We start from the raw sequence: 26,987 nt of genomic DNA on the forward strand, positions 1-26,987 counted from the left end.
TTAATTTCCCTCATTTATGATATCAACCAACGCTTGCAGCAGTTTATCATCTCTATGCTTGTAAGGTTTGTCATTGTAAAAAAGATCAACGTAGTCACTGTACAGACTTTCTTCTGAGCCTCTTAACTGGGAGGGCTCGTTCAATTTTCTGAGGGCTTGATAGAAGTGTTCGTATGGAATGTTTAACTTCTCGCTTGCAGTCTTCTTTGGCAGCTGCTTCTGATCCATCTGCCTGCTAAAAGCACTTTGCAGTAAATGCAGCATGGCTTCTGAAGGGGTTTTATCTTCTGCTTTGTCACTGCTGGTGTCTTCTGTGGCCTTGGGTTTTTCACTCAGGCTCTCCAGTGTGGTATGGTCCTAGAACACAGATTAGCATGAAAAAAGGTCAGGTGTCAATGAAAGACTGACTGGATTAAGGCTTGCTCTGGATGGTGATCTCCACCTGTGTGTGGGAAAATGTCATTTTTTCATTCAGGAGCCTCTTGGGCATCTAGAAAACAAGTAGACCATTATCAATGATGCCGAATTTTGCCCCAAAAGGCGAGAATAACTGCTTAAGAGACTCAGCCTAAGTCAGATAAGCAGAAGGTATTTTATTACGACGCGTCAGAGAAATCACAAAATGGATTTCTAAATTATGTACAGCAAAAGCGGGTTTTTATACAATTTTAAACAAGGATTACATCATTTATTACATGCATATTCATAGGCAGGTGGAGTCTTCCGGGAATTCTTGGTCTTCCTTAGTTAAATTTTAAGCTTTTCCTAATTTGGTCTTCTTCCTGTTATCCTTGGCATGTTTTTCCATGACTTAGCTGAAGTAACTGTTGTACTTGGCTTGATCCTAACGGGTTGGCAGGTCACTTTAACTTATTGGCTTCCACTTCTTCTTCTTCAAATATTCTAATTCCAAAGTTTCTTCTGTGAGTGTATTTTAGATTACCTATCCAAATATTGTGAGTGTATTTTTACATTGCCTTATCTAAGTATCTGATCAAAGTTATTCCTGAAAGTGTATTTTAGGTTATTTATTAACTGCTGCAATTCCCTTAATATATTTTTGAGTGTCTTTTAATTCTTTTATTTTTCAGAAGCTATTAACCATTATAATAAATGGCTTCATCAACCGAAACAAACTTTTGAAAGTACTACACTGTAAAAAATATCAAATCCTCCCGCAATACAGGCATTTATAAATTCAGATTCCACAATACAGGCATTTATAAATTCAGATGGCAAAATACAACATTTCATTTTATACATATTATAGTATTTGGATTTGTCCCAGTCTTAGGAAATAATTCTTGTGTCATGAGACACAGCACTCTAAATGAAGGAAACATAAAATGCAGTGGTGATTGCAGTTCTGATTGTGCCTTGTACTCTCAGGAAAAGGATGGACGCAGTGTTTCCCTGAAACCTTTTCTGTAGATGATCTCACCTGAGAAAAAGGCAGTGAAGTATGGCAAATGGGTGAGCATAACACAAACCTAGGAGACCTTGGAAGGCCAATCCCAAGTACAGGTTCACAGAGCAGCTGGTGAGAGGCATGATCTTATTTCAACACTAGTATATGCCTGAGGAGCTTCCTCATTCAAACCAGAATGGCATTTCTAACTGAACACTCATTTTATCTTCATGTAATTTTTACCATGTCCACCCATTTTCTACTACAGCAAATGCTGAATCCACTTTTACTTTCTTCCAATTTTTTTTTTTGCCCGCAGCTGCCAGACCTGGGGACATTTATGTAATGGATTTAGAGACCATTATCACACTCACCTTTCATAACCTGTCTGAGGAAGGTTAAACTATCTGTGCTTTATGGATGTCCTAATTACTTAATGGGGAGACAATTTGATGTGATGGGATTATTTTCTGATGCTGTTGACATAGTCAAGCACTATGAAAATGTGCATTACTACCATCCTGTGCATCCTGCAACCCAGGGTCACCCTGCCTTGTTGTATTTTTAGAGCACTGCTATCTGTAGGGTAAACAGGGGCGGCTAAAGGATCTGGCAGCAACAGATCCTGGGCCAAACCTTTGAATCAAAGAGTCCCTGATTTTTCTCAAGCCTTTTGTTTCTGAAATTCCTTGCAAACTCACTGGAAGCTCTCCAGCAGGAAAATTTCCTTTAGAATGTGACACTCGTTTTCAGTAGAATTACATCAATTTAGTGTGTCTGTCAGAGGTGTCTTCCTCCCTCCTTCCACCACTCAGCTGCATTAGCCACAGAGTTCCTTGCTTTGGGAGCAATTTCCTGTTATGATCCCAAATTCCTTACATTTTGCAATTTGAAGGAGAGACACATAAAAATATTAGTTGTTGACATGGGCAAAATTACGATATACACTCAAAACCAATCAGGAGTTAGATGAAATGAATACAAAATAAATATGTGTCTTCTTACTAGGCAAAAAAAACCCCCAAAAACCTCACCAAAAAAACCAACATTTTTTTATAAACTGAAAAACATGTAAGGAATAAATGCAATACAACTCTACCTCCACAAGATCCGTCATCTTCTCCACTCCTCTTCTGTCATTCTGCACAGCATTGTAGGATGTATACACACGTGGCTGCTTCATGTGCTCGGGCTGGGTAGCAGTGCCACGCAAAATCAATTTCCAGTTTACAATCCTCCCCTCATTTTGTATTCGCCTGGACTGAAAAACAAGCATGGCATCAGAATGGGCTCTCAGGACATAAAAGAGCAAAATACACACTTGAATGCAAAGTACACAGAAGCGACCAAAGCAAATTATCAGGCTTTCAATACCTACCTATGGAGTATGATTCATAAGCACAAAAACCCCAGATGTAGTAGAGACAGAGTATATTAGAATGTGGGATTTAATAAAATAGCCTAACCACATAAAATATTCACATTTTAATGTAACATAATTATTAATTCATCATGTAAGCATCAATGGAATTTTGTCATAACACAGAATACTAGAAGTTACTGAAGCAGTATTTTGCATTATTACAACTTGTTCACTAGGCTGTTCCTTGGTCATTCCTTATAAAACTTAACATTGGAAATGGCAATGTAGAATACTATTCTTTTTTATTATGTGGTGTACAACAGCAACCTGAAATACAGTGTGTGGAAGAAAGCAGCAAATGTTTATTTATAAATTTTGGTGGCAGTAGAAATAGAAGTGGAAGTAGAAATAGAAGTAGAAAGTGGAAGAGACAAGTAGAGAAAAAACTAGAGAAAAAACCTACAAGGTGAGGATTGAGTGTATTATGCCTTGAGGACAAAAATCTTGCTTTATTGTAAGTTTCAGGAAGCTTTCACTTGAAATGAGGGCTAATTGACAAACAAAATGCTCTTCTCAACTTTGTTCCACAAAATGCATTCAAAGAGCAGGATATCTGTAACCATGGGGCTATCTATGAGCCTGCAGCATTAACACTACACTGCTGATGGTAATATTTACTCCCGGTGCCTTGTCCATCTGCTCAGCTCTTGGCAACACCCTCCTGTTTACAATTTGAGGCCAATAGGGGCTGAAGGCTCGGTGTCCAACAGGAAGCTTTCAGTTTTTGGCAAGATCTGAGCCTTAAGGACAAGCTTATTAACAGACAACTTCAATGAGTGAGCTTGATCACTCTCTCTTTGAAGGGAATTCTTTTTCAGTTGCCTACCAAGCAGCTTAATTCTGGTGTCTTGCTGTTCTAATCCATATTCCCCAGGTAGCTTTAGTGAACTGATTTATTTCATATCTGTAGACTACTCAGCTTTAATCCTTAAGCGTTGTTCAGCACTAGATACTCTCAGAAAGAAATTAGGGGAATGTATACATCAGAATAGATCACTGAGATCCCCCAAAAAATCATTAATTCAAAAGGTTCCCAGGTAATGAAAGCTATGTATATGGACCAAAAGAAGACTAGATCCATGCTGTGCTCTTCTCTGCAGAAAAGAATTTCCAGTTAACCATGTGTTAATTTCATTTAATATTTCTATCCAAGAATCAAAGAAAACTTTATCAAGTGATTAATTTTGGTGATATGTGTCTGAAAAAAACAAGCTTGAAATTTTTTTAGAGGTATGGGCTAGTGAAATGGGAATGGGGCGTTGCATATATGTAAAGAACAAGAAAATTTGACCCTACCTTTTTTCTTTAATCCTTAACCCAGCTGGATATCGTCAATAGCCTCTCATAATCTTGCTTAATGAGCAGGCTCATTACTCAATGTGCTTTGTAGTGATGAGTGATCATTTAATCTGTTTTAGCTCCCAAACACAGCTAGTTAGCATACAGGCATACTCACCATATCAGTAATTCTTAAAATCCAGGTGCCTGCTGGATTTTCCCCCCACGTGTGGACAGACATGAAGTCCCAGTTCTTGAATCCATTGGGAGATTTGTCCCTCTCTCTCTCAGCCAGTAAGACAGTGCTGGTCCCTGTGTGGGTGCAAGATCAACACTCTGATTGTCCATGTGCTGCCTGCTCCTACTTTTCATATTTGTCAGCTTTGCACACTGCCTCGAGCAGAGGTGACCTGGAAAATACACTGCTCAGCAGTGCCTCCTTTAGCAGTGGCTCCTGACATTATTTTTACAGCAGTGCTTAGGAGTGCACAAGCTGTTAGGTCGCACCAAGAAGGTACATCTTGTTCAGTGTTCTATCTCTGGCACGAAAAGGTAGTGAACACAAGTAAAAGAAGCATAAGGAGAAGATGTCAGGCACAACCAGTCTTTCCCACCGATGAGCTGTTCAAGAAACTTCTGAAATGGAAGTTTTGAAGGTAAAACTCATACAGTATTATGAAACCACTACAGACTTGTCATGATTTCTTCACTGGTTAAGAGATTTTTTATTTTCGTGACTGGATGTATATTGTTACAGCCTGGTCCTCCAACAGGGTGAAAAAATGCATTTGCATTGTTATTATTGCAAAAATGCTGCAGCTCATAAAGCATTTCTGCAGCAAAAGAGGTTCCACTGCACGGGAGAAATTTTGTTTGGCTTGTTTATGTATAAGAAAAAAAGCAAGGGAGCAATATTTACATAATAAGGAGCAGAGAAGCCCCAAGGAGCCTTGTCACAATTTATAAATATATTTAAAGGCAACACCATAAATATAGAAAAAGAATGACATACATGGTATACATGGTATAATTTCAGCCATTGAAACTGATATTTTTTTTCTGGAAAAAATCCATATGCCAACATGCAGAGACAAAAAGAGTCTAGGTATCCTTATTGATTAACCAGCCCAAGGACTAATGATAATTAATCTATCTGTTCAGGTTCACTGTGATGTTGGCATGTGGCTCATAAGACTTTTCAGTGAGCCTTTGACACATTTGTGTTTCATAAGAGAAATGCTGCAGACATTACTAAACTTAAATATATCACCTTGATTACAACATATACAAGCCTGTCACAGGAGAAGAATTGCTAAGACCCATTACAGACACTTTTATTTTTAAAAAATCTTTGTGAGACATCAGTATCTTTTCATCTCTCTTCTGATGGTTGTCTAAAATTCACAGCCTTGCTGATTGGGCTCAGCCTCACGGTATCATTCTTTTATACACTGTCTGCACAAGCAGATATAATAATCTTAGTCTTTGTTAAGGCTTCATGCTAGTAATTTCCATCAGTCTTACACTAAAAAAACAAACCAAGAAGCAATGTTGCTTGCCTGCCTCTGGGGAATACAGTCTGGCAAAACTAAATGAATCAAAAGAAGTTCCTTATTCCTGTTCAGAGCAATCTGTGAAGAATATGATCCTTCAGGCTTTATTACAATAGGTAACTGCAAATCCTTACCTGGGTTCAAAGCTCTTGTCTTTGACAATGCACTCTCTCTTTTCTGGTACGCTTTTCCATCTCTTGGGATCAGCTAAATCCACCAAGGCATTGGTGTTGAGTAGCCCAAACCCGAATCGGCTGTTGACCATCAGTCCTGCTCCATTCTTTTTCCATCCTGGATTTCCAGCCAGTGGGTCATATTCTGAGGTCCACACTACCAAGTGCTGCATATCCCTCCACATTAGATCTGGGCTGTTTGGAAAATGCTTCTGGTTAGTTGTTTCAGGGCTATCTATCATTTTTCCATCAATTATTAGACTGAAACAGAATGTGCTTCAAATGCATATGGCGTCCCACTGCTTTATAACACACAGCATTTTGCACTTATCCTCACAATACCTCTCTGGGAGCACAAGATTTCTGTGTCCATGAAGAATGGGTATCTAGCAAGAGTCCAATCCTCCAAAACAATTCGGGTATTCAAAGTTAGCTAGCAACACTAGAATTTTCTACCTCACTTTTTAATGCCAGGACTTTGAAAACTGGGTATTTGATTCCATCTGTGACTCACTCTACTCTTTAAAAATCTGATTTTTAACATCTAATATTTCATATAGGCTTATGTCATCAAAGGGATGTGCAGTAGAAAATGGAGCTGAATCTACATAATACAAGCATTAAACCTGTGCACTATTGCCTAAAGTGTTTTCTGTGAAAAAAAGTCATTGTCCCATCCTTTCTTAGCTTCCCCAAGGCCTAAATTCTGACTACCTGCCCTACAGCATCCAAACCTGCCTGCTCCCTTACTGCTCTGACAGACAAGCTTGGTCACCTTCTCTTTTATGCCTTGTCACTGGCAGAAATTCTTCTGCACATTTGCTGAGGCTTAGCTTAAACTCCTGCAGCCCATTGTCTTCAAATCACATTCTCCTGATTCCATGTGCACACTCACTTTTAGATGCATCTGACCAGAAATCAGTAAATGCTGTTGCCAACACACAAACACACAAAATATTCCTCAGTCATCATGATTTATTTGCATTGGTTCTGCTTTTCTAGGAAGGTGTTGGGGCAAGTAGCTGCTCATTTTTTAGTCATCAGCCTGAGGAAACAAAAAGTGGACTGACTTTTGCCTGACTGATAAAAAGTGGAGTTGCAGTATGAGGTAGTGCCTCTTACAGCAGGCATTTTGGGAAAGTCAGTGGGGTGTCTGAGAGAAAGAAGTTTCAAAGGTGATGGTGTGACATCTTACTTTGCTTCTAGCGCCAGAGCAAAAATTCCTGCTGCCAGAGGTGCAGATGCAGAAGTCCCTGTGTGAGTTTCTGTACATTCATTGTGAAGATCAACACTTGTCTGACAGAAAACAATAAAACTTACCAAAAAAAAAAGAAAAAAGAAAAAGAAAAAAAGCATAAATAAACAGTTGTAAATACTGTAGTATCCATACTCGCAAACGCAACTATGTGTCCTTTCCTTGGTGCATATTAATACACTCCTCACAGCAAGAAAAAGGGATGAGTGTTTAAATCTGTTCATATTTCAATCCACTCTTTTTACTTCAACTATAATTTTAGTATCAAAACGTTTTTTGTTGGAACAAAATACTCCCACTCTGAATATCTTATTTTAGTCTAAAGGTTTCACAATAAGTGTTTCAGCCTTACTGGTGATTCATGAAAACAGATCATTGTGTTGGGCCTAGAACATTCAAAATTACTGCTTACTAGGAAATTACTCATAGGATTAGCATTGGTGTTCTGCTCCCTCTTCAGCAGAAGAACTATAATTTGTAATGAATAAACACCAAACTCATCAGCCCATTTATCTAAATCTTGACTATAAAGAGAAGCCACATAGTAAGGACTGATCTCCAGCTAACTTGGAATGACGCTGTTTTAATCACCATCAGTGCAGTGCATTGTAAAATTAACATGAACCAGGGCTGGACAGAAATTACAGGTATTTCAGCACTATTGTGCCACACCAATTTTCTTCAGCACAATTAAGGAAGGCACACAGACTGGCATGCCTGCTTGCCGAGTTTGGAAGGTTTGGAGCCACTCACTGTGGTTGCTGTCCCTTGCATTAAAAAATGTAATGACAAGGTAGAGCAGCGGCCCTGACATCACAGATTTTATTTTTGCTCTAAATCTCTCTTCATTTGCCCTTTGTGAAGAATAGTGCCATATCAAATCATACAGAGACCACATTCATACACAAACCGCAGACAAATTCAGCACATTGATTTGACTGCATCGACACAATGATTTCATTTAACCATTGCTTTAAGGTAGAAGAATAGAGGAATACAATCACCTTTTGGATCGCAGATCCCTTAAATTTTCCAAAAGGCACTAACCACATAACATAAAGCAGGCACTGGAAGCCAAGCGTTTAGGATGTTTTGTTTATTATTTGCATATATCATACTTTTCTGTTTGTTCTGAAACTGGTAAAAACAACTTACAATTCTTTGGTCAGTGTAATCCCCGCTGCTGTATGCTGTGGCCAGAGTTGAGGAGCACTTCTCTGCATACCAGGGAGAGAGCCCTTGCTGAGAAGCACTGCTAATGGAGATGGTGTAGATGCTGTCAGTGTAACCATCACAGTTGCAGTTGTCACCCTGGCGACCTCCGTTCCCTGAAGCCCACACGAAAATGGAGCCTTTCCCATTTCGACCCTAGGAAAAAAAAAAGGAAATGAACGGTTATCACAGATATTTCAGATCTCAGAATGTATCCTTAACAACTCCTTTCCCCAAAAAGCCTAATATAGCAAACATAGAAGAGGAGTAATTCCCATAAGCACTGTGGAAGACAGATATTACCTTCTGAGAGAGAGAGATGGTGAATCTTGTATCTTGATCAGAAGGCTTGATTTATTAAGATATATATATAATACATTATAGTTATACTAATAAGAATATAGAGAGAGGTTTTGCAGAGCAGCTAGGCTAGCTAAGAATAGATAGAAACGAATCCACAACAAAGCTGTGGCCAAGGACTCAGTCCCCTGGCTTGCACTGGTGATTGGCTCTTAATTATAAACATAGAAAATGAGCCAATCAAGGTGTTCCTGTTGCATTCCCCAGCAGCTGATAATAATTGTTTACCTTCTCTTCGGGGGCCTCTGGCCTCCCGAAGAAGCAGAAATCTGAAAGAAAGGATTTCTGTGGAGAAATGTCTGCGACATCTCACCTTTATAAATTGTATAAAAAAAAAAGAAAAATGCTGATGTGGAATGAACAGGAAATTCCTTCACCTATAAAATATAGAATATTCACAAATCACTAAAACAATCCTACAATATAAGAAAAATTGCAAGAAACAATGCAAAGAGAATTCAAGTCCATGCAGCTGAGTTTCAGGAACAGTCCAAGAGCCGAAGTTGTTTCCCTTGGAATATCTGTAAGTCCTTTTGGTCCTGAAACAGACTTCTGCAAAAGAGTTCCATCAATAGTTATCAAAAACCATTGACAGTCTTAATACAATTTGAAACAATTTGAAACAACTTGAAGAATTTTGAAATGTCCTTTCTGCTGGCCTTTCAGTGCTTCAGCGCTTCAGAGCTGCTGCCCAGTATTTTCAATCTTTTTTATTTAATTTTTAATTTTTTTTTTTTTTTTTTTTTGATCGAAAAACAAAAGAGCAGCAGCCGGGCAGAGCAGTGCCAGAGAAGGAAAGGCCCTGGGGGCCCTGGCCCATGCTGGACCAGGTACCACAAAACTGGCTCACAAAGGGGGACCCGGACCGGTAGGACAAACCAGAATCCCCAAAAACATAAGGAGGCCTCGCAGTGGGCCCGGCCCAGAAATTTCCTGAGCCAAACAGCCCAGGCCAAACCCATAAGGAAGGCTGTGCATATCCACAGGCCTGAACCCAGCTGCCAGCACAATGGCAGCACGGGTAGTGAGACGCTTCCTTTCCCCTAAACCACTAAAGCATGCCAGCAGCAGGGAAATAGAAGCCTTCCCCAGCAATCCCATCTGGGGTCTGGAGATGTTCGTTTCCCACAGCAAAACAGCTATGGTCTCCTCCAACTGTGCCCTCTCCCTCTGCAATGCATCGGGTTTGTCTCTCATCCGCCCCGTGGCATCATCCCCATCCCCTCCGGGCTGGGGATCAAAGGCAGAACTCTCTGGATGCACCTGCCCCCCCATGCCACTAGGGCACAAGAGAGGCGGCGGCCTCCATGGGACAATCCCCGAAAAACCACCCCCCAAACCACCGAGAATGCTGATCTTAAAAACAGGCAGCTGGACTGCCACAACAGTCAGCTGGCGGGCAGCCCCCGCTCCATGGAAGGAGAGACCCCCCGCCGGGGCGACTGCTGGGATGTCCAGTGGAAGCAGCGGGGAGGGAGCCGAAACTGGGGAGGGAACCACGCTGAGCGTGGGATCCGCTGCGAGCTGCTCCGAGGGTCCCGCAGGTTCAACAGCGTTTTCTGCCGCTGACTCTGGGACTGTCTTTGCTTGAAGTGGCGGGGATGCGCGGGAACACGCCGCCGCCGCGTCCCTTGGCTCTGAAAGCGGCAGCAGGCACGGCAGCAGCAGAGCCGGGAGAAGCGGCGGAGCGTCGCTGTTGCTTAGCAACAGGTCAATCGACGGAAGTGCTGTCTCTTCTGCCTTCTCCGACACAGGCTCTGGCGGGGGCAGGGAGGCCGGTGAAACCGCGGGCGGGACCGCCTGGAGAGGCGGAGACGGGATCTCCTGGAGTGACAGCTCTAGCAGGGCCATGGAGGAAACCTCAGAGACCGGTGCCGCCCCCATGTCTGAAGGCGGAGTCTGAGAGGCCGGCTGTGGCTTGAGCGGCCGCTCCCATCCCCCCGGAGAGAGAGAAGGGGGGGGAGGAGGAGACTCCATCTGAGCATGCTCCGGAGCAAGAGTAAAAAAAACTTCTTCGGGCCGCGAAGTTTCAGCCCCCCCCGCCGCGAAGCAGTGGGGGGAAAAAAGCCCAAAGTCATCACCCACCGGGTCTTCTGCCAAGGGCGGTGGAAATGGAGCCTGGCCATAACAATTAGAGATCCATTGAAAACAAGCTGCTCTGTGTTTCAGGACTGGGAAAAGCTTTATAAATGCTGGGTAGATAGAAGGCAACACGCGTCCCTCAATGTAGACACGCTGGATAATGGAGTCCATGCACTCCCAGACAAAAACATCTAAAGTATATAAGACATCAGCAAAGAACCCAAAAAGCTTTGCCCATCGAAAGAATTCATAGATATCTGTTTCTGACAAAAGGAAACCGTCTTCCCTGCACCAATATTTCCAGAGGGCCATGAGTTTCTTCTCTGAAGGAGTAAAATGAACCACGTACTTCAAAGGGTATCTCCCCCATATAAACAGCCATAATTTTCTTGCGGCTGAACCCTCAGGGATAGAAAAGTGAACAGTACCTTTTTCAAGAATCCAGCTTGCTCTGGCCAGCTCCACAGGTCTGCTGCTCTTTTCCATCATCTTTCATGATGGTTTTCCAGAAGAAAGTTCTCTTTGTGGTCAGCCTTGGCTGTGAACTCTGTCCAAACCAGGATCTTCGGTTCTTCAGCTCCTGGCTTGAATCCACTTTCTGAGGTCACTTCAAAGCAACCCTCAAATGCTACACATACAGGATTTTTACTCAGTGCAGCAATTTTGCTCCTCTGGTCTTATCAGATTAATCTTTGCTCTTACACGAGGGGTCACCAGATATTACCGCACCTGTGTGGGTGCAGCTGGTGAGAGAGAGACGGTGAATCTTGTATCTTGATCAGAAGGCTTGATTTATTAAGATATATATATAATACATTATAGTTATACTAATAAGAATATAGAGAGAGGTTTTGCAGAGCTACTAGCTAAGCTAAGAATAGATAGAAAAGAATCCACAACAAAGCTGTGGCCAAGGACTCAGTCCCCTGGCTTGCACTGGTGATTGGCTCTTAATTATAAACATAGAAAATGAGCCAATCAAGGTGTTCTTGTTGCATTCCCCAGCAGCTGATAATAATTGTTTACCTTCTCTTCGGGGGCCTCTGGCCTCCCGAAGAAGCAGAAATCTGAAAGAAAGGATTTCTGTGGAGAAATGTCTGCGACAGACAGAGACAGAATAAACCCGCTATTTGCAATATCCCACTGCTCACCCTACAGCCCAACTCTTGATCTCATTGGCCTAGGTTTAGTGCTCCTGATACAGCAGCTTTCCTCAGGTTCTCAAGTTAAAAACAGAGTATAGGTTCAATGAGTAACTTTTTCTATATGCTGCTGTTTGATCCTCATCATTTCTAGAAAAAAATGTCTTAAAAAATAAAAAAAAGGCAAGTTTATCAGAGCTTATTTAATTTTCCTTTCCTCAAGGAAGATTGATCCTCAATCTTGCGTTGAGGATCAGTTCGGCTACCAGCTCCTGTGTCCTTGTCATTCTTTTGGACCGATGGTGGCTGAGAAAGACCCACTCTATGATTAAAAGCTTATCTCCCCAGCCCTGGTCCTTCAGGCTTCTGTCCCACTGATGGATAATGCCATGGAGGTGTGGCAACTTTCCCAGTATGATAAATTTGAATGGCAGGCCCGGATGGTAGTGGTGGGCCTGCCTGGCCGAAATAGCTTTTTGGATCCTTTCCAGTGCTAACCGAGCCTCTGGGGTGAGACTCCTAGGGGAACTAAGCCCCTCTCCCCCTTTCAACAAATTGAAAAGGGGGGCCAGGTCTTCGCTGGATATACCCAGCCAGGGTTTCACCCAATTTAAAGACCCACACAGCTGGTGAACATCCGCTAGAGTCTGAACTTTAGTCCGAATTGCCAATTTTTGCGGCACAATGGTCCACTTTGTGATTTCAAGGCCCAGGTACCTCCAAGGTGGCATCCTTTGAATCTTGTCCTGCTGGAGCTCGAACCCTGCAGCAACCAACGCATTGGTTTTTAGGTCAAGCGCATCGGCAAGCAGATCATCCTCAGGTGCCCAAACGAGGATGTCGTCCATGTAGTGATGTATCACGACGGCATCCCCGAGGGCTGTATGAATGGGGAACAGCAGAGAAGCGACATACCACTGACAGATCACCGGCAAATTCTTCATTCCCTGTGGGAGGACCCACCAGTGATAGCGCTTGGCTGGGGACTCACGGTTGATGGAGGGAGCTGTGAAAGCGAAACGCGGGGCATCATCAGGGTGTAGAGGAGTTTGGAAGAAACAGTCTTTGATATCGATAACAGCCAGATTCCAATTTTGGGGGAGCATTGCTGGGGAGGGCATCCCTGGTTGGAGAGACCCCATGTCTAGAATATGTGCATTAATTTGGTGGAGGTCAGTCAGGAGCCGCCACTTATCTTTGTTGGGCTTCTTGATTACAAAGACTGGAGAATTCCAGGGAGACATAGTCTCCACTATGTTGCCCCTAAGTTGCCCTCCTGAATGAGCTCGGTGAGTGCCTTCAATTTTTGTTTGTTAAGTGGCCACTGCAAGACCTGTACTGGTTCATCAGTCTGCCATTCCAGCTTCCAGGTCTGGTGCTCCTCAGTGGCCACTGCCCAAAAAACCTGGGGAGCCTCTGGAAGGTCAGTTTTGGCTCCCCACTGGGCTAGGTCTCTCCCCCAGAGAAGCTCGGTGTAATCCACTACGAACGGACGTACTGGAGCCAAGTGCCCGTCTGGCCCTGTAATTTGCACAATGCTCCTAGATTGTTTCACCAATTGGAGCCCTCCTACACCTTGAATGGTTCTGGCTGCGTTCTGCAAGCCCCAATGTGATGGCCACTTCTGAGACGGAATGATCGTCACATCTGCCCCTGTGTCTATAAGACCCCTTATGATTTTACAGTCCCCGCCCAACGAGAGTTGACATGTTAGGCGGGGCTTCTCCCTCCCCACTACTTGCGCCCAGGCCACTGTCGGAGGTGATGAATCTTCAGATGACTTGGTCCAGTGAGTCTCATCTGGAACTGGGATGGCCTGGGCGATGACCTGACCTTTGGGGAGGAAAAGTGGGGGTCAGACACAGTACAGCCCTACCGCGAAACTGTCCTGGTCTGTGGTGACCAGTCCTGGGACGATGTAAAGGTCTTGCTGTGTGTGCTTTGTGTCCCCGACAATGGTCCACCTGCAACGTCCTAACTTCCTCCAGCGACCGGAATGTTGGAGGTCAGCAGACACCAGCTGAATATCACTATTAGGGAGGTGAATTTCTCTAGTGAGCTGCAGCCTGTATGGGGAAGCAGACAACCAGGTGGTAAGTGCAGGTTGGGGTGGAATACCACAGGTGCAATTTGTCAAGTCCGATATTAAATACGACAAGTCCGGTAGGGCGTGTGGTGGCTCTCCCTTCTTTCCCCCCTCCCCGCCAGATGTTACTGTGCCCGCCACATTTCTGTCATCGTGCAGGGAGGGGCTGTGCTCAACGACTAGTTTTTTTGTTGTTTTTCTCCCTCCTCCTCCTTCCTCCTACATTCCAGGAACTTTTGCCTCATGGGACACTGCGGCATCCAGTGCCCCATCTTCCTGTACAGGTGGCAGGGATGGGTGGCCGTGGTCCTCCTGCTGGACCCCGGTGTTAATGGTCCACTGGCGGCTGCAGCTTCGGCTTCTGGGAATTCCTCGAATGGCAGTTTGGCAAAGGCGACTGATGTTCAGCAGAGGCGAGCCTTGGGGTCTTGCAGGGGAACCTTCCTTGCGCACGCCTCAATCATCTTCTCGATGGTCGGCTGTGGGCTCAGAGGGAGGGACCGGATGGCCTCCCTACACGCCGCATTGGCGTTCCGGTAGGCCATCTGTCTTAACACTTCTTCCCTTTCCTTGTCTCCTGGAACATCTGCACCCACAAACTGATAGAGACGTTCTACGAACGCAAGGTAAGGTTCCTGTGGTCCGTGTCTAATTTCCTCTGCCTCATATTGAGAGGTGACAGAAGCGAGTTTATAGAAGGCCTGCCCTGCCGCCTTGCCAGTCTCTGAAAGCTGCTGTGGGAATAGTGCACTTGCCTGCGCCGCCCCACTTCCCCAAGTCCCTGTGCCCACCAGAAGTTCTTCACAGAGCACCTGAGTGCCATCCGCGTCATGAGATGTGGTAGGATTCCCCCAAAGCGTTGGGAGAACCTCCACAATCTCCCTCCCCCACTCAGCCACCCAGACCCTAAACTCCATAGGGCCTAAAAGGCTAGAGAAGAGGGCTCTCAGGTCGGCAGGTACCAGATCTCCCTGCGCAAGGACCGAACGAAGGAGCCCCCGGAAATACTCAGATTCCCGGGAAAACTCCCTCTGGGCCTTGCACAGTTCCTTAATCTGGGCTTGTGCTAAAGGCACCCATTGGGCCAGAGAGCCCCCCTCACTGCTGAGGTGGTATATGACCAGGGCAGCTTCCAATAAAGGCGCTTGCCCTAGCTTCCGGTCATCCACCCCCACCCCTTCCCCCGGAACACAAACTGTGGGAACCAGAAGGAGGAGTGTGGGAACCGGAAGTGGAGGAGGTTGAGGCGTGGCCTGGCGCTGAGGCGGGGCACCGGCTTGGGTGGGGCAAATTAGTTCTCTCCGCCTTCTGGGTGGAGCTTGAAGGCGGAGCAGATTATGGAGGAGGAGTTGGGGAGGGGTTAACTGGGGGCAGAGCAATAAGTGGAGTAGGGGGCGGAGCCGAGGGAGAAGCCGAGGGTGGAGAAAAGGGTGGAACAGAGGGAGGAACTGAGGGTGGAGCAACGGTAAAAGAGGACGGGTCAGGGGAAAGGAAGGGGTTGTCTTTTGGAAGAAAGGGATTTTGGGTAGAAGAAGGGGTAAAGGCGGGAAAGACCATGCAGTCTCTGCCATTTTGGGCTCCATGGGAGCCATCTTGGGTAACATCAGCAAACCTTACAACCTTTGGAGATACAACTGGGGACTTGGGGAGAGGAACAGAGGGATCGGGAAGAGGGCTCCGAAGAGTCTGGCCAAGACCCTTCAGAGGAGGAGGCCGAGCCGGTCGAGAGGGAGCAGGGGCGAGATGGTCCCCCTGCTTCTTGCTGGCCTTTAAAATCCCTCTCGAGGGCTCCTGCCTGGGGGAAGAGGGTAAGGAATGAGGGGTAGGGGCACGACAACTGGGAGAACTGGGGAGCAAACTAGAATAGGATGGGCTTTTGCTCAATTTCCCGGGCGGGCGCAGCGTAGTTAACACTTTGCCCACCCAATACGCCACAAGAGATAGTTGTGTTTCCCCGGAATTAACTTAGCTATCTCATTTTGCCAGAACGGCTGCCCAAAACTGTGGCTCTCTTACAATTTCTGGGGTAACTTCGGGAAAATGAGAAAAAGCCCATTTAACCAACAACTTCAACTCTTTCTTGGGGGCAGAAAACTCTCCCCCAAGTAACAAATCTTTTACAACATAATAAACTCCATTTGCTCTACCCTCCACCCATGGTTCTCCTAAGGTACCCTAGACAAGGTCGCCTTAGGAGGAGCAAGATCCCATGGTGGAAAACTCCACCCACCCAAGGAAAACTAAAACTAAAATGAGACACACACAGCTGGCCCCTGCTCCCTCCGCTGTCCCCAAGTCTGGGGTTTCAACGAAGGGAAAGAAGGGATGTAGGGTGGTGGCATCTGGCCCCAAGTCTGGGGATACAGACCCCACAGGAAAGGAAAAACAAAAAACAAAAGGGGTGAGGACTGCCCCAAGAAGAAGAGCAGTGAGGGAAAGAAACACTGCCTGGGGATCAGCCCTTAAGGGAAGGAGGGTCAAGAGCGGTCCCCAATGCAGGGCATGGACTCCCAGGGAAACTTAAAAAGACAGGGGCAAAGCCACCGAGTCCGGGGCTTACCTGGTCTAGTGGTGGTGCAAACAAAACTCGGGCAGGTGGTTCCCGTCGCCGAAGCCCTCCTGAGGGGTGGGGAGTTGCGGCTTCGGGTCCCCTGGGAGCACTACCCCTAGAACGGGGTCTGCTACTACCAGGGGTAGCTTGGCGGCCAAAAGGAATTATAAATCCAGTCTGCGGGGTCCGGTGGTCTGGCGTCCAGCTGTTCAGAAGTGCAGCCAGGCCCCACATTGGGCGCCAATCTGCGGCGAGGTGTATCTGGCCTTGGAGGTCAGTGTCCGGCTAGCAGAGGGTAGGCCGACACCCAGCTGCAATCCAATGCGAGTACCCCTGGGCGTCAGGAGGCCTTGGGCTGTGCTCACTGTGGACTGGTCTCGCTGCCACCATGACGGGAAATAAGGAGCTGGACTCTCGATGGGGTCAAGTCGGGTTTATTGTGATGCCCAAGACAACAACCAGGGAGAGACCAGGAATGGAGGGTGGAACAAGGCTATAAAGGGAGAGGGTGTTTCAGGGAGGGGTTTACACAGAACCAATAAGGGAGAACATGGAGGTGAACCTAACATAACAGGCATTAGGGAAAACCCAATCAATACAATGTAAAGGAGGGGCCCCGGGACCACAGCCAATCATAACCCCCCTAGGGAAGAAGATTCTGGTAAAATAGGAGGAGTGGGGGTGATTGACTGGGCCCAGGGAAGAGAAACAAGTGTACATTTAAGGGTATTAGGGGGAGGAGGAATTATATAACTAAAAGGACTGACAACCCCAGTGGCGCGAGTTGCCATGGGAACAACATAATAGACAAGTCTGTGGCGGGAAAAACAGGGAGGGCAGAACCATTATCAAACAGGGTGGGGAACAATACAGAAAATGGGTGAGCAATTAAATAAACTAACAAAACACACTACAACACTTATGGGTATATAACCTGTTACAAGCTCTCTACTCTGTCTCCATTTTTCCCTCATATTGTCTTTGTCAGCGGACAGCATTTAAATTGTTCTCTCTTTTTCTTCTTCTGCCTAATGATGTTAATTGCCCTTTATACAAAATTTTCTTTTTGTTTGTCCTTCAAGCTATTTCTCTCTTCTCCCATCTATGATTCACTCTTCCTCTCTTTATTAGTACGTCTCCATCTTTAGATATCTTTTCACCTCACTGGCAAGAGCTAGAAAATTGACTAATAAATTCATGGCAGCTCTCAGTTTGTACCCTATTTATCACCCAACAGATCCAAAGAGTGTAACATGAAAAAAAGAAACCCGTAAAAATATTTCTCCCCGTACTCCTCATCATGCATTTGTACTATATTCATTTTAATTGGATCATGACATGTACCAATTTATAAATTAATGCAATTAGCGCAATACAAGCTCATCCACAGGGTGCTAAAATGCATCACTATTTCACATAGCAAATTATTCATGAAGCAGGAATTTGTATTAAATTGTATGGGTTTCCAGTGCAGAAATCCAATTACTGTTCAGTGTAAAACAAGCAGCAGAGAATGGTGGTAGGTGAGACCAAGGCAGCAAAATTAAGGGTGTAAAAAAAAAAAAGGTTATCCATGGAGACTAGCAGCTAAAAACCAGTTTAGAAAGCCCTAATGGTGTTTTCTCAAAAGTCCTTTCTGGCTGGAAATTTCTCTCACCTGCACTATTAAAATACATTATACCTATTCAAATATATTTAAGCAAAACAGCACAAACCTATTTCATTTCTTCTCTGGTGTCAACCATTTTAAAACCCTTGTCTCTGCTAAATTTTTTTGCTTTATTTTCCCCTGAAGTATCATACCTGGTTTATCCCATACTCGAAAGCCTTCTGTGCCAGTCTCCCAGGCCCCTCCACAGTTTTGCCATCATCATTAGGGCCCCAGCTTGCACTGTAAATATCCACATGTTCTGGGTTGAAACCAATTGAACTGGCCTCAATAGCATCCGTGACTATTCCGTCCAGCATCCATATACCTTCACAGGGAAAAAAAAACCCAGAAGCAGACTGAATTTACTTTCTGTTCCCTCCTCCTTGTCTTAGTTAACCGGTTTTAATGTTTCCAGTAAAATTAAGCCTTAAGTGCTGCAACCACAGCCAACTGCTGTTCACATAAAAAGTATTGAAGAGAGCTCCTGTCAATGTAAAACAGTGCAGTTAGATTTTATTGGCAAAGCTCAGTGTTTTTGTACAAAAATCCCACCACAAACCCCTTAAAATCTTCTTAGTCTCCTATTTGTTTTTTTTTTGTTCCTTCTACAGAGACCAAAGAAGAGATCTTGCTTACTGTTCCTGCTTTTTTCTTATTGCATTCTCTTTCTTCTTCCTCCTTCTCTCTTAGATCTGCAACAAAGACTTCTCAAACAGCTAAAATGCCGCTGAAATTAAATAGGTTTTATCAACATTATATTTGTCTGTAAGAGTTCTAGGAGTTTTAGTTCAAGGTGTAATTCTGAACGTTCTGACCAAAGCACTTGTCCCTAGCAGTCCTTAAAGGTTTTGCTGTCTCTGTGACATTGCAGTTTCACCAGCTCTTCAACCTTCACCACAGAAAAAACAAAACAACTCACTGTTTTTCCTCTGCCACGTTTTTTTTCTGCTGTAAGCAATCCAGAGATATCTAGACATTAACAATTTATTAGGAGCTGCATGATCTAATCTCCTTCAGAGCAAGCCTGAAACTCAGTGGTACTTAAAATTCAGGTGCAGGCAGTTGTTCATCTGCACTGGATCCTTTGCTGTGCAAAGCCACAGCTCTGCAGTGGGGCTGCTACTACTGCCCAATGCTGGAAGACAGCAGAAAAAGCAGAAATCTGGCAAAATTCCCACTGTGGCATGGCTCTCACAGCAACAGCAGCAATATGAGTCACCTCAGTCAGGATTCAGCCTGTGTTTACAAGCAATAAAAATGTCTGGGTTCCCTTGGATTTGGCAGGTTAGTACTACAGCAGCTGCACCATTGCTGGCAGTTGGTGAATTATGACTACTCATTTTCTGGTATTTCCACAAAACGGGAATTTTGCCAAAGCTCAGCAGGCAAAATGTAGTCATTCCATTAAAAAAAACCCCAAAAATACCCCACAACAAAAAACCTCCAAACTTAACCTTGCAGCTAGGTGTCTTCTTCTTTTTTTTTCATGCTATAAAGCAGAGGAAAGAAAGACTGCAAGCATAATTATTTTCCTGAAAGACTGACCTCTTAATACTCCTAATACCTCCGAGATAAAGCTGAGCTTTATTATTTCATATTCATTAGTGTTAAAGTCAGAAAAAGGAGTTAATCCTCTCTACCACAGCTGCTCCACTATCACTCACAAAGCTGGGAAACCCACTGAGGTATATCCTGTGCCTCAGGTACTAAAAACACCACTTACCCAGGATTGTCTTAAACTCAGAATGGTTTGATTACTCTTTTTTTTCCTGTCGGCTCAGAATTTCCAGATTCTCTCATGCCAAGCAAAGATCTGCCTGGGTAATATGGATTGCTAGACTGCTTTTCCTCCTGTTATTTCCCTTTCCTAGATAAATCATCCTGCACAGATCTGTAGTTTGCATTTGCAAATGAGCACGGATCACATGCAAATAGCTGTGGAAGAATCTCCTCAGTAGATGCAAGAGCCTTAAAATATGGGCACAGTGGGAGTTCAGACATCTTTGCAGCTTCATCCATTTTGCCTTCCTTTGAAAATCTGACGTCTTCATATTATGAGTGAGATATTTTATTTAAACAGATCATGACAGCATAATGCATTATGGCAATGGCAAACTGCAAAACTGACATCCATGACAGCTCAGTGGAGTGACTGGGAGCCAAGGAAACACCACGCTGAAATGGTGGGAACGACAGTTATGGGTGTCAATTGCCACTCATCATCCCATCGTTTAAAAGGAAAAAGAGGGAATAATGGAAAAAGGAGGACTGTACAAATAACTTTCTCTGAGCTAAATAACCATTTGCAACTGATACCTACATCATGATAATTTCATAAATAACTAGCAGATTGAGTCACTGATTAAAAAGCAAAATAACAATATTGATTGGTGGGCAAGAAAGACTTTACTTGTTTTCAAATTTAACTTGTGGTGAAGTAGAGAAGGAAGGTGTTGAAACAAAAAGGACAGCAGTTTGCATGACTTGGCTGACATGAACTTTTGAATGTGATTGTGTAAATGGAAACAATATGCTGCAAATATTGATGGGTATAATTTTGTGTACTCCTACTTTCACTCCACTGAATCCCTCTCCTTCCCTGGATAAACAATAAAAAGTAATTAGTCCTTCATTCCTTAAAAGATACTGTCTTAACTCCAGGTAAATTATAAGTTGTTGCTGTTATTTTTGTTGTTGGTAATATTAGTAATTGTTGTTGATACTCTTAACATTATGATTATTAATTTTATTACTATCATCATAATCATCGTCATCTTACCTGAACTATTGCTGCTCTTGTTACATATTCTACCTATCTATCTATCTATTCATAATCCAATTCCAGACTTCATTAAAGAAATCCTGTCATGTACAGGTGTCACTCAGCACTGTTGCCAGACAGGATTTTGAAGCTTATAATACTGCAAGATAAATGTTTTCCAAGAATGACCAATCATTCATATTTCAGATTAATGGTATCTGGCAATACTCAGCATCTGTCTTGTTTCCATTCACATTAGACATCTAATTATTTTTGTTCCTTACCTCCAGCCCTGGAGTTGTAGGCTACTCCAACTCTGCATTTTCTGTTGTTGGCTTGCATGGCAATTTCCCCTGCACACCGTGTCCCATGCCTGAATAAATACAGCAAGAATAAAGAACACATCATAACAGCTTTGTTGCATTGTACAGAAAGACTCATCAAGGACCTTGATTTGTTCAAACTTTTCCTTTCAATTAATGCAATATGCAGTTATTGAAGAGCTTTTGAGTTGTATCTATATGATACAAAAATACTTTCTTCTCCTAAGCTTCATTAAATATAATTCACCTACTTCATGCTCAAAAGAAACATTTCCATGAGACGATAAATGCTTTCTTTAATCTCACTGAAGATACCAGTATTTTAGCAGAGTGAAAAAGTGGCATAAAATTATGGAGTTAAAAATATGTCTTCAGACAGAAATATGATACCAATACTTTTTAATCACACATTTAGATATGCCTTTTCTAAATCACAGCATTTATGTAGGATTTCCGAAAGTGAGCTGTTACTGGGCTTGCAAGGGTTTTTCAGGGTGAGAGAGACGAGAATGTTGATTCCATTATCAGAAGGCTGGACTTATTATTTTATGATATATATGTTACATTATGACTATGCTAATAGGAATAGAGAGAAAATTTGAGAAGCTTGCTATGCTAAGAATAGAAAAAGAATGAATAATCAAAGGAGATCTCTTTGATTCTGTCCCAGAGAGAGCTCGGTCTCTGATTGGCCCTTAATTGTAAACATGCAACATGGGCTGTCGACGGAAGGAGACCCAGACATCCGTTTGATCATTACAGGCCCAATTTTATTGATTAGTACGGCGGGTTAAATACAGTTAATAATGAGCTTCATACATATTGCAAAAGTTGAGCTCAGGATTGGTCAGCTTACATATCAGCATCTACGCCTACTTCTACATTCCTATGGTTCTACTTTTGATACTTTCTACATATTCTTAGGATATTTCAGAACTAATCTCAACTCCCTATCCTCATGTTGCAGCAAGGTCACTGCTGACCTTTCCTTTTAGCTTGCTGACTGCTGACTTTTCTCCTTCAGCTTAACCAGCGGCATTATTTCAGCGTGGCCTTTCTCAGCTAACCAACTATTAATAATACTCTCCACAATGGGCCAATCACAGGTGCACCTGTTGCATTTCACAGCAGCAGATAACCATTGTTTACATTCTCTTCCTGGGGCCTCAGCTTTCTAGAAGAGGGAAAAATCCTAAAGAAAGGATTTTTCACAAAAGATGTCTGTGACAGTGAGCCTTGAAATTGTCCCCGTTTTCTCTTGTAGCAAACTCTTTTCTATGCAATTCTTTTCCCCATGGGTGATTCTAATTCCTCAATACAGCAATCCTTCCCATAAGTCTCAAGGTAAGAGCATTGTATTATGTAATGCTACAGATTTTTATTCAGTGACATGCTTCAATGCTTCTGGGCTGAATTCCATTTACTTATTAATAAAGATTAGAGACAATACAGGTAGATTTAAGAGATAATGAAATCATAACAAGAGGATAATGGCTTCTTTCTCTAAAATAACACTGCAACAAAGTAGAAATGCTATTTTTCAAATGTCTTATTCATGGCTATATTATCCTCAGACTGATCTTTCTTTTTTTCCCTCATGCAATGATTTATGTTGTGAATGCTACAGTATTGTGTGATGGGAAACAGGGAGCCAATGCATCAGTTTCTTGCTATCTGCAGAGAGTAGTGGCATCCTAATTTGTTTAAGAAATTGACTGTTTTGTGTACCAGCTTCTAGGGAGGTCCCTCCTGTTCTCTTTCTTATGTACAAAATCCATAACCGGACTATGATGGATGTGCCCAGGTCTGACAGACCCATTGAGACTTTTTAATTTGAAATTTCCAGTGGAAAGCAGAGTATTGAAGTAAAAATATACTTTGGGAGGTATCATTCCAGAAACAAACAGAGGCACAAGAATAGGTTATTCCCTTCACCTTGCGGAAATACCTCAGCATCTTACATGGGGCATAAAAAAATTCAGGACATCATAGGGATGATGTCATAGGGAGATTACAATTATGAAGTTCTTCATCTAGGAATTTTATCCCAGTGTTTATATCAATGTTATGTGAGAATGGTCCTGCAAACTGGAACACAGGAGGCTCCTTCTGAGCATCCAATAGTGATTCTTTACATTGAGGGCAACCAAGCACTGCCACAGGTTGCCCAGGGAGGTTGGGGCCTCTCCCTCCTTGGAATATTCAAAAGCCATCCTGATCGTGCTGGGCAGAAGCCTCTAGAGCTCCCTGCTTGAGCAGATGACCTTCAGAAGTCCCTTCCAAGCTCAAGCATGCAGTGATTCTGTTACACAAATTCTTCCTCTTATAAAATAATTGCCACAGGACACCTACACAGAAATTTCTCCGCTTGTATCTTCTAACACACAAACTAACACTGCAATGTTTTGTTCTCTTCAGACAGCTGTGAGGCTACTCACTTGTTTTCATTTGTTGGGTCATATCTAGGAAAGGGATCATGATCATTGTCGTTGAAATCGTAACTTGCCTTTGGGTCCTACATGTAAAAAAAAAACAAAAAAGGAGAAGCAGAATTAATTCAGACAACTAGAAAAGGCATTTCTAAATTGCTAACAAAATGGGTTCTAGAGTCTGTATTTATTTACTTGATGTGCCTCATTGGCAGGAATCAAGCTGGTAGAATTTGATGGCCATTAACAATTCCATAACTTTTTCATGGAGCTGTAATAATTTATCATTAAACCACTACATACAAATGCGTCTGGGAACTAAATCTACTGCAGGAAAAAACAAAACAACAAAATATCTGCCCTGCTACCATTGCTAAGTGACATTCAGCTTCCTGTGACACAGACCAGGCTCCAAATCATGCCTAAGGCAAGTGTTTCAGTCTCTGTACTGCAGGAGCTGACTTACAGAACAGACAATGAGCTGGGGAAGAGTGTCTGTTTATCAAATTTACAACTGGTTAATCTATTCCACAGCATTCTAATGCTCAAACTTACATAGTTAGCATAGATGTGAGTGTGATTCCACTCCAATCCATCATCCAGGACTGTGATGATGACTCCTGTGAATCCTTTCTGCCACACAAGAATAACATGGAGATCCAGTTTGGGCAGGGATGGAGTAATTCTTGCATCTTGCTGTGGGACAGAATGGATTCAAATATATCAGTATTTTATCCATTTATACCAAACAGATCCAAAGTCATATTCTAAAGATGCTGTAAACAATCTCAGCCAGAACAGTGTGTATTTCACTCAAATTTTGCAAATACAAACCAAAAATTAATTTTATCAAATACTTGCGGCATTAAAAGATTTACTGCACTGCACAAATATCCCTGAAGACCACTCCAGAACAAAAAAACACCTTGTATTTTTGGTAAGTAGGCAGCAGAAACTGAAAGGAGTGGTGAGGATGCACTGATGGACCTTGGAACACTGGGTTAATAATCAGACCTGCTAATGTTTGTTCTTTCCATTTGATGAGGAGCCAAGACAGTGCCCGCAGTGCAGTGAGCTGGAGTTCCTCCAAGTGTATTTTCTCCTTGGATGTTAAAGTTAGCCAGAGCAAAATAATTAATGGGTAAAACAATTAAGGTAGTCGTTTGGTTGGCAACAACTGTGTTGAATCACAATTTTCTCTTTACTACCCTCATTGGTGTTCCTGTGGTAAATCAGCTGGAAGTATGAATCATGTGTAGCCTTCTCTTCTGCAGCAAGTTTTTTGAAGAGTATCTCCTAAATGGGTAATTTTCCCCCTCTAATGCTAAAGGAGCAGTGCATAATTTAGAAAACATGCTTACAGCCCCCGTAAAAGCAGAGATGTAAGAAGAAGCACTTTCTTTCTCCTTCTCTGTGTGCAATTACATTAGCTGATGGCAGGTTTTCTTTGTGTCTTTGTTTCCAAAGAAATACTGCATAAAATATAAGGTTTAGGAAAAGAAATTTGTTATGGGGGGAAATTTCTTTCATATTTTGCTATCTGTACTCGACTACTTCCACTCAGGAAATTATTTGAGATTTCAAACTTTGTTCTCTTGAATCCATCAAATAATATTTTTTTCCTGGTGATGTGTGAAGGTACACAGGATAGAGCTAAAACTGTTGCCATCAAATCATAAAAATAAGGTAATAGTCAGTTATTCACTACAAGGCAAAAAACCATATTTTGGAAGAAAATGTCTAACTCTTTTATGCATTTAATCAGAAAAATTCAACGTTCATTGCAAACAAGGCTAAGCAGTAGGTTTTTGTTTCTCATCTGTGAAAACTAGAGGGAAAAGTAGTGAAAACCATAAATAGGTGGGAAAAGGAACTAAATCTCCTGGAGAGCAGAACATTGTCAGTTTTTTTTCCCCTGACTGCTTTTATGAATCATGTGTGCATTTGTGTGTTTGTCTAATACAGACATCTTGGAAATGTCCTGCTTTTTTGGATACCGGCAAGGAAGTAAACAGACATTCTGGATCTAAGAAAAGCTAAATTCTTACAGATAACAATATTTTTTCTGTTCAAAAGAAGTCTGCAGGAATCTTCGAGGAAATATTTTGTGCTATGTGGTTTATAATTCATCTTACCTAGTTCAAAAGAAGGAAAGTAGCCTAGATTTTGATATTGTTTTTCCAAGATGAGCTGAGGAAAATTATTTCCAGCCACTCAGGTCCCATTTGTGCTTGACCTTTCTTTCTGATTTGTTATACCCACCTTTAATCCCATCCCTATTCTGTAAAAGCAATGAATCCTAGACTGAAGGTACAGCTAGATGCACAATGGAAACACAGGCTCTTGGAAGAAACCATGTAAAATCTAAATGATCAAGTGGATTTCTGAATTGACACATGCAGATAGAAACTGTGGAGCTCAGGAAATTTTTTTTCCCTGAGGTTTTGAGCATGTGAGCAAGCTTTAGAGACCCTCTAACACAGAAATCCTAGTTCATATAGCTGAAGGTGCTTGTCACATGCATGCAGATGCTTTTGTTTTAATCTGGTATATGTATTCTGTACTACCAATTTTAATAAAGAAATAGATGGCCGGCTTCAGATATGGTAATGGATCGAGGATCTTTGTAGAAGTGACATTCCACAGAAGAGAGAAGGTTGTCTGAAAATGTTATTTATAGAGATCACTCATTTTTACAGCATACGCTAACAAAAGATACTTTTAATTTATTCCCCTCTGTGCAACCACTCTGATACTGGTAAAATAATGCAGCTGGTGGCACAACCACCTTCCCCAGTTCCACAGGGCAACAAATTCTTACCAGATACCACTGCTGATTCCACATAGGGTCGTTGAAAAGGCTTTCAGCTGAGTCTGTCACGGCGGCTCGCTTGGTTCGCTTTTTTTCATACTGCTGCTCTGCCCATGACACCTGCAATTATTTGTAAAATTATGATAAGTGAACCTCTTCAATTTGGGACTTTCTTAACCTGGAGTATAAGGGCTTTTGTCACACAGAGAGATTTTGGTGCCTAAAGCAAAATGAGCAGCATTCAGTACAGGGAAGAGGATTATTTAAACTGTACTGCAGTGAGATTTAGGGGAGAGAACTTGGTGAAATCACAATACTGTAGAATCAATTCACAGAAAATCATTAAATACAAGTTAACAAGAAACTCCTGTGAGTGACACACGGCAGGTTTTTGCATCAAATAAAACCATGTAGTAGGGCTAGAAGGTCATCTAAGCAATGGTGCTTACTGAAACAGGGAAAACCACAGCCTGCTTCTTTCCCCTACT

At 42.8% G+C, this 26,987-nt stretch overlaps 1 protein-coding gene across 1 annotated transcript; it reads right to left on the minus strand.

The window, feature by feature from the left end:
• On the minus strand, positions 1-26,547 carry LOC131571260 (neuroendocrine convertase 1-like). Its single transcript, XM_058823906.1, has 12 exons — positions 26,509-26,547; positions 24,243-24,383; positions 23,697-23,773; positions 21,220-21,308; positions 18,327-18,499; positions 8,246-8,458; positions 7,031-7,131; positions 5,797-6,030; positions 4,617-4,648; positions 4,288-4,421; positions 2,508-2,669; positions 1-357 (listed from the first exon to the last, which is right to left on the minus strand). Exons 1-12 carry the CDS (start codon positions 26,530-26,532, stop codon positions 1-3), a joined length of 1,737 nt encoding a protein of 578 aa, XP_058679889.1. The 5' UTR covers positions 26,533-26,547.
• Between the last annotated feature and the right edge of the window lie 440 nt (positions 26,548-26,987).

Source organism: Ammospiza caudacuta, chromosome Z (assembly GCF_027887145.1).
Source record: "Ammospiza caudacuta isolate bAmmCau1 chromosome Z, bAmmCau1.pri, whole genome shotgun sequence".
Lineage (NCBI taxonomy): Eukaryota > Metazoa > Chordata > Aves > Passeriformes > Passerellidae > Ammospiza > Ammospiza caudacuta.

Coding starts and splice junctions, on each gene's coding strand:
- LOC131571260 (XM_058823906.1), bottom strand. CDS start 26,532: ATGTGGAATCAGCAGTGGTATCTG. Junction 4,422..4,616: donor GAACAAGATGTACCTTCTTG/GTGCGACCTAAC, acceptor GCACCCACACAG/GGACCAGCACTGTCTTACTG. Junction 358..2,507: donor AGATGACGGATCTTGTGGAG/GTAGAGTTGTAT, acceptor TCTGTGTTCTAG/GACCATACCACACTGGAGAG.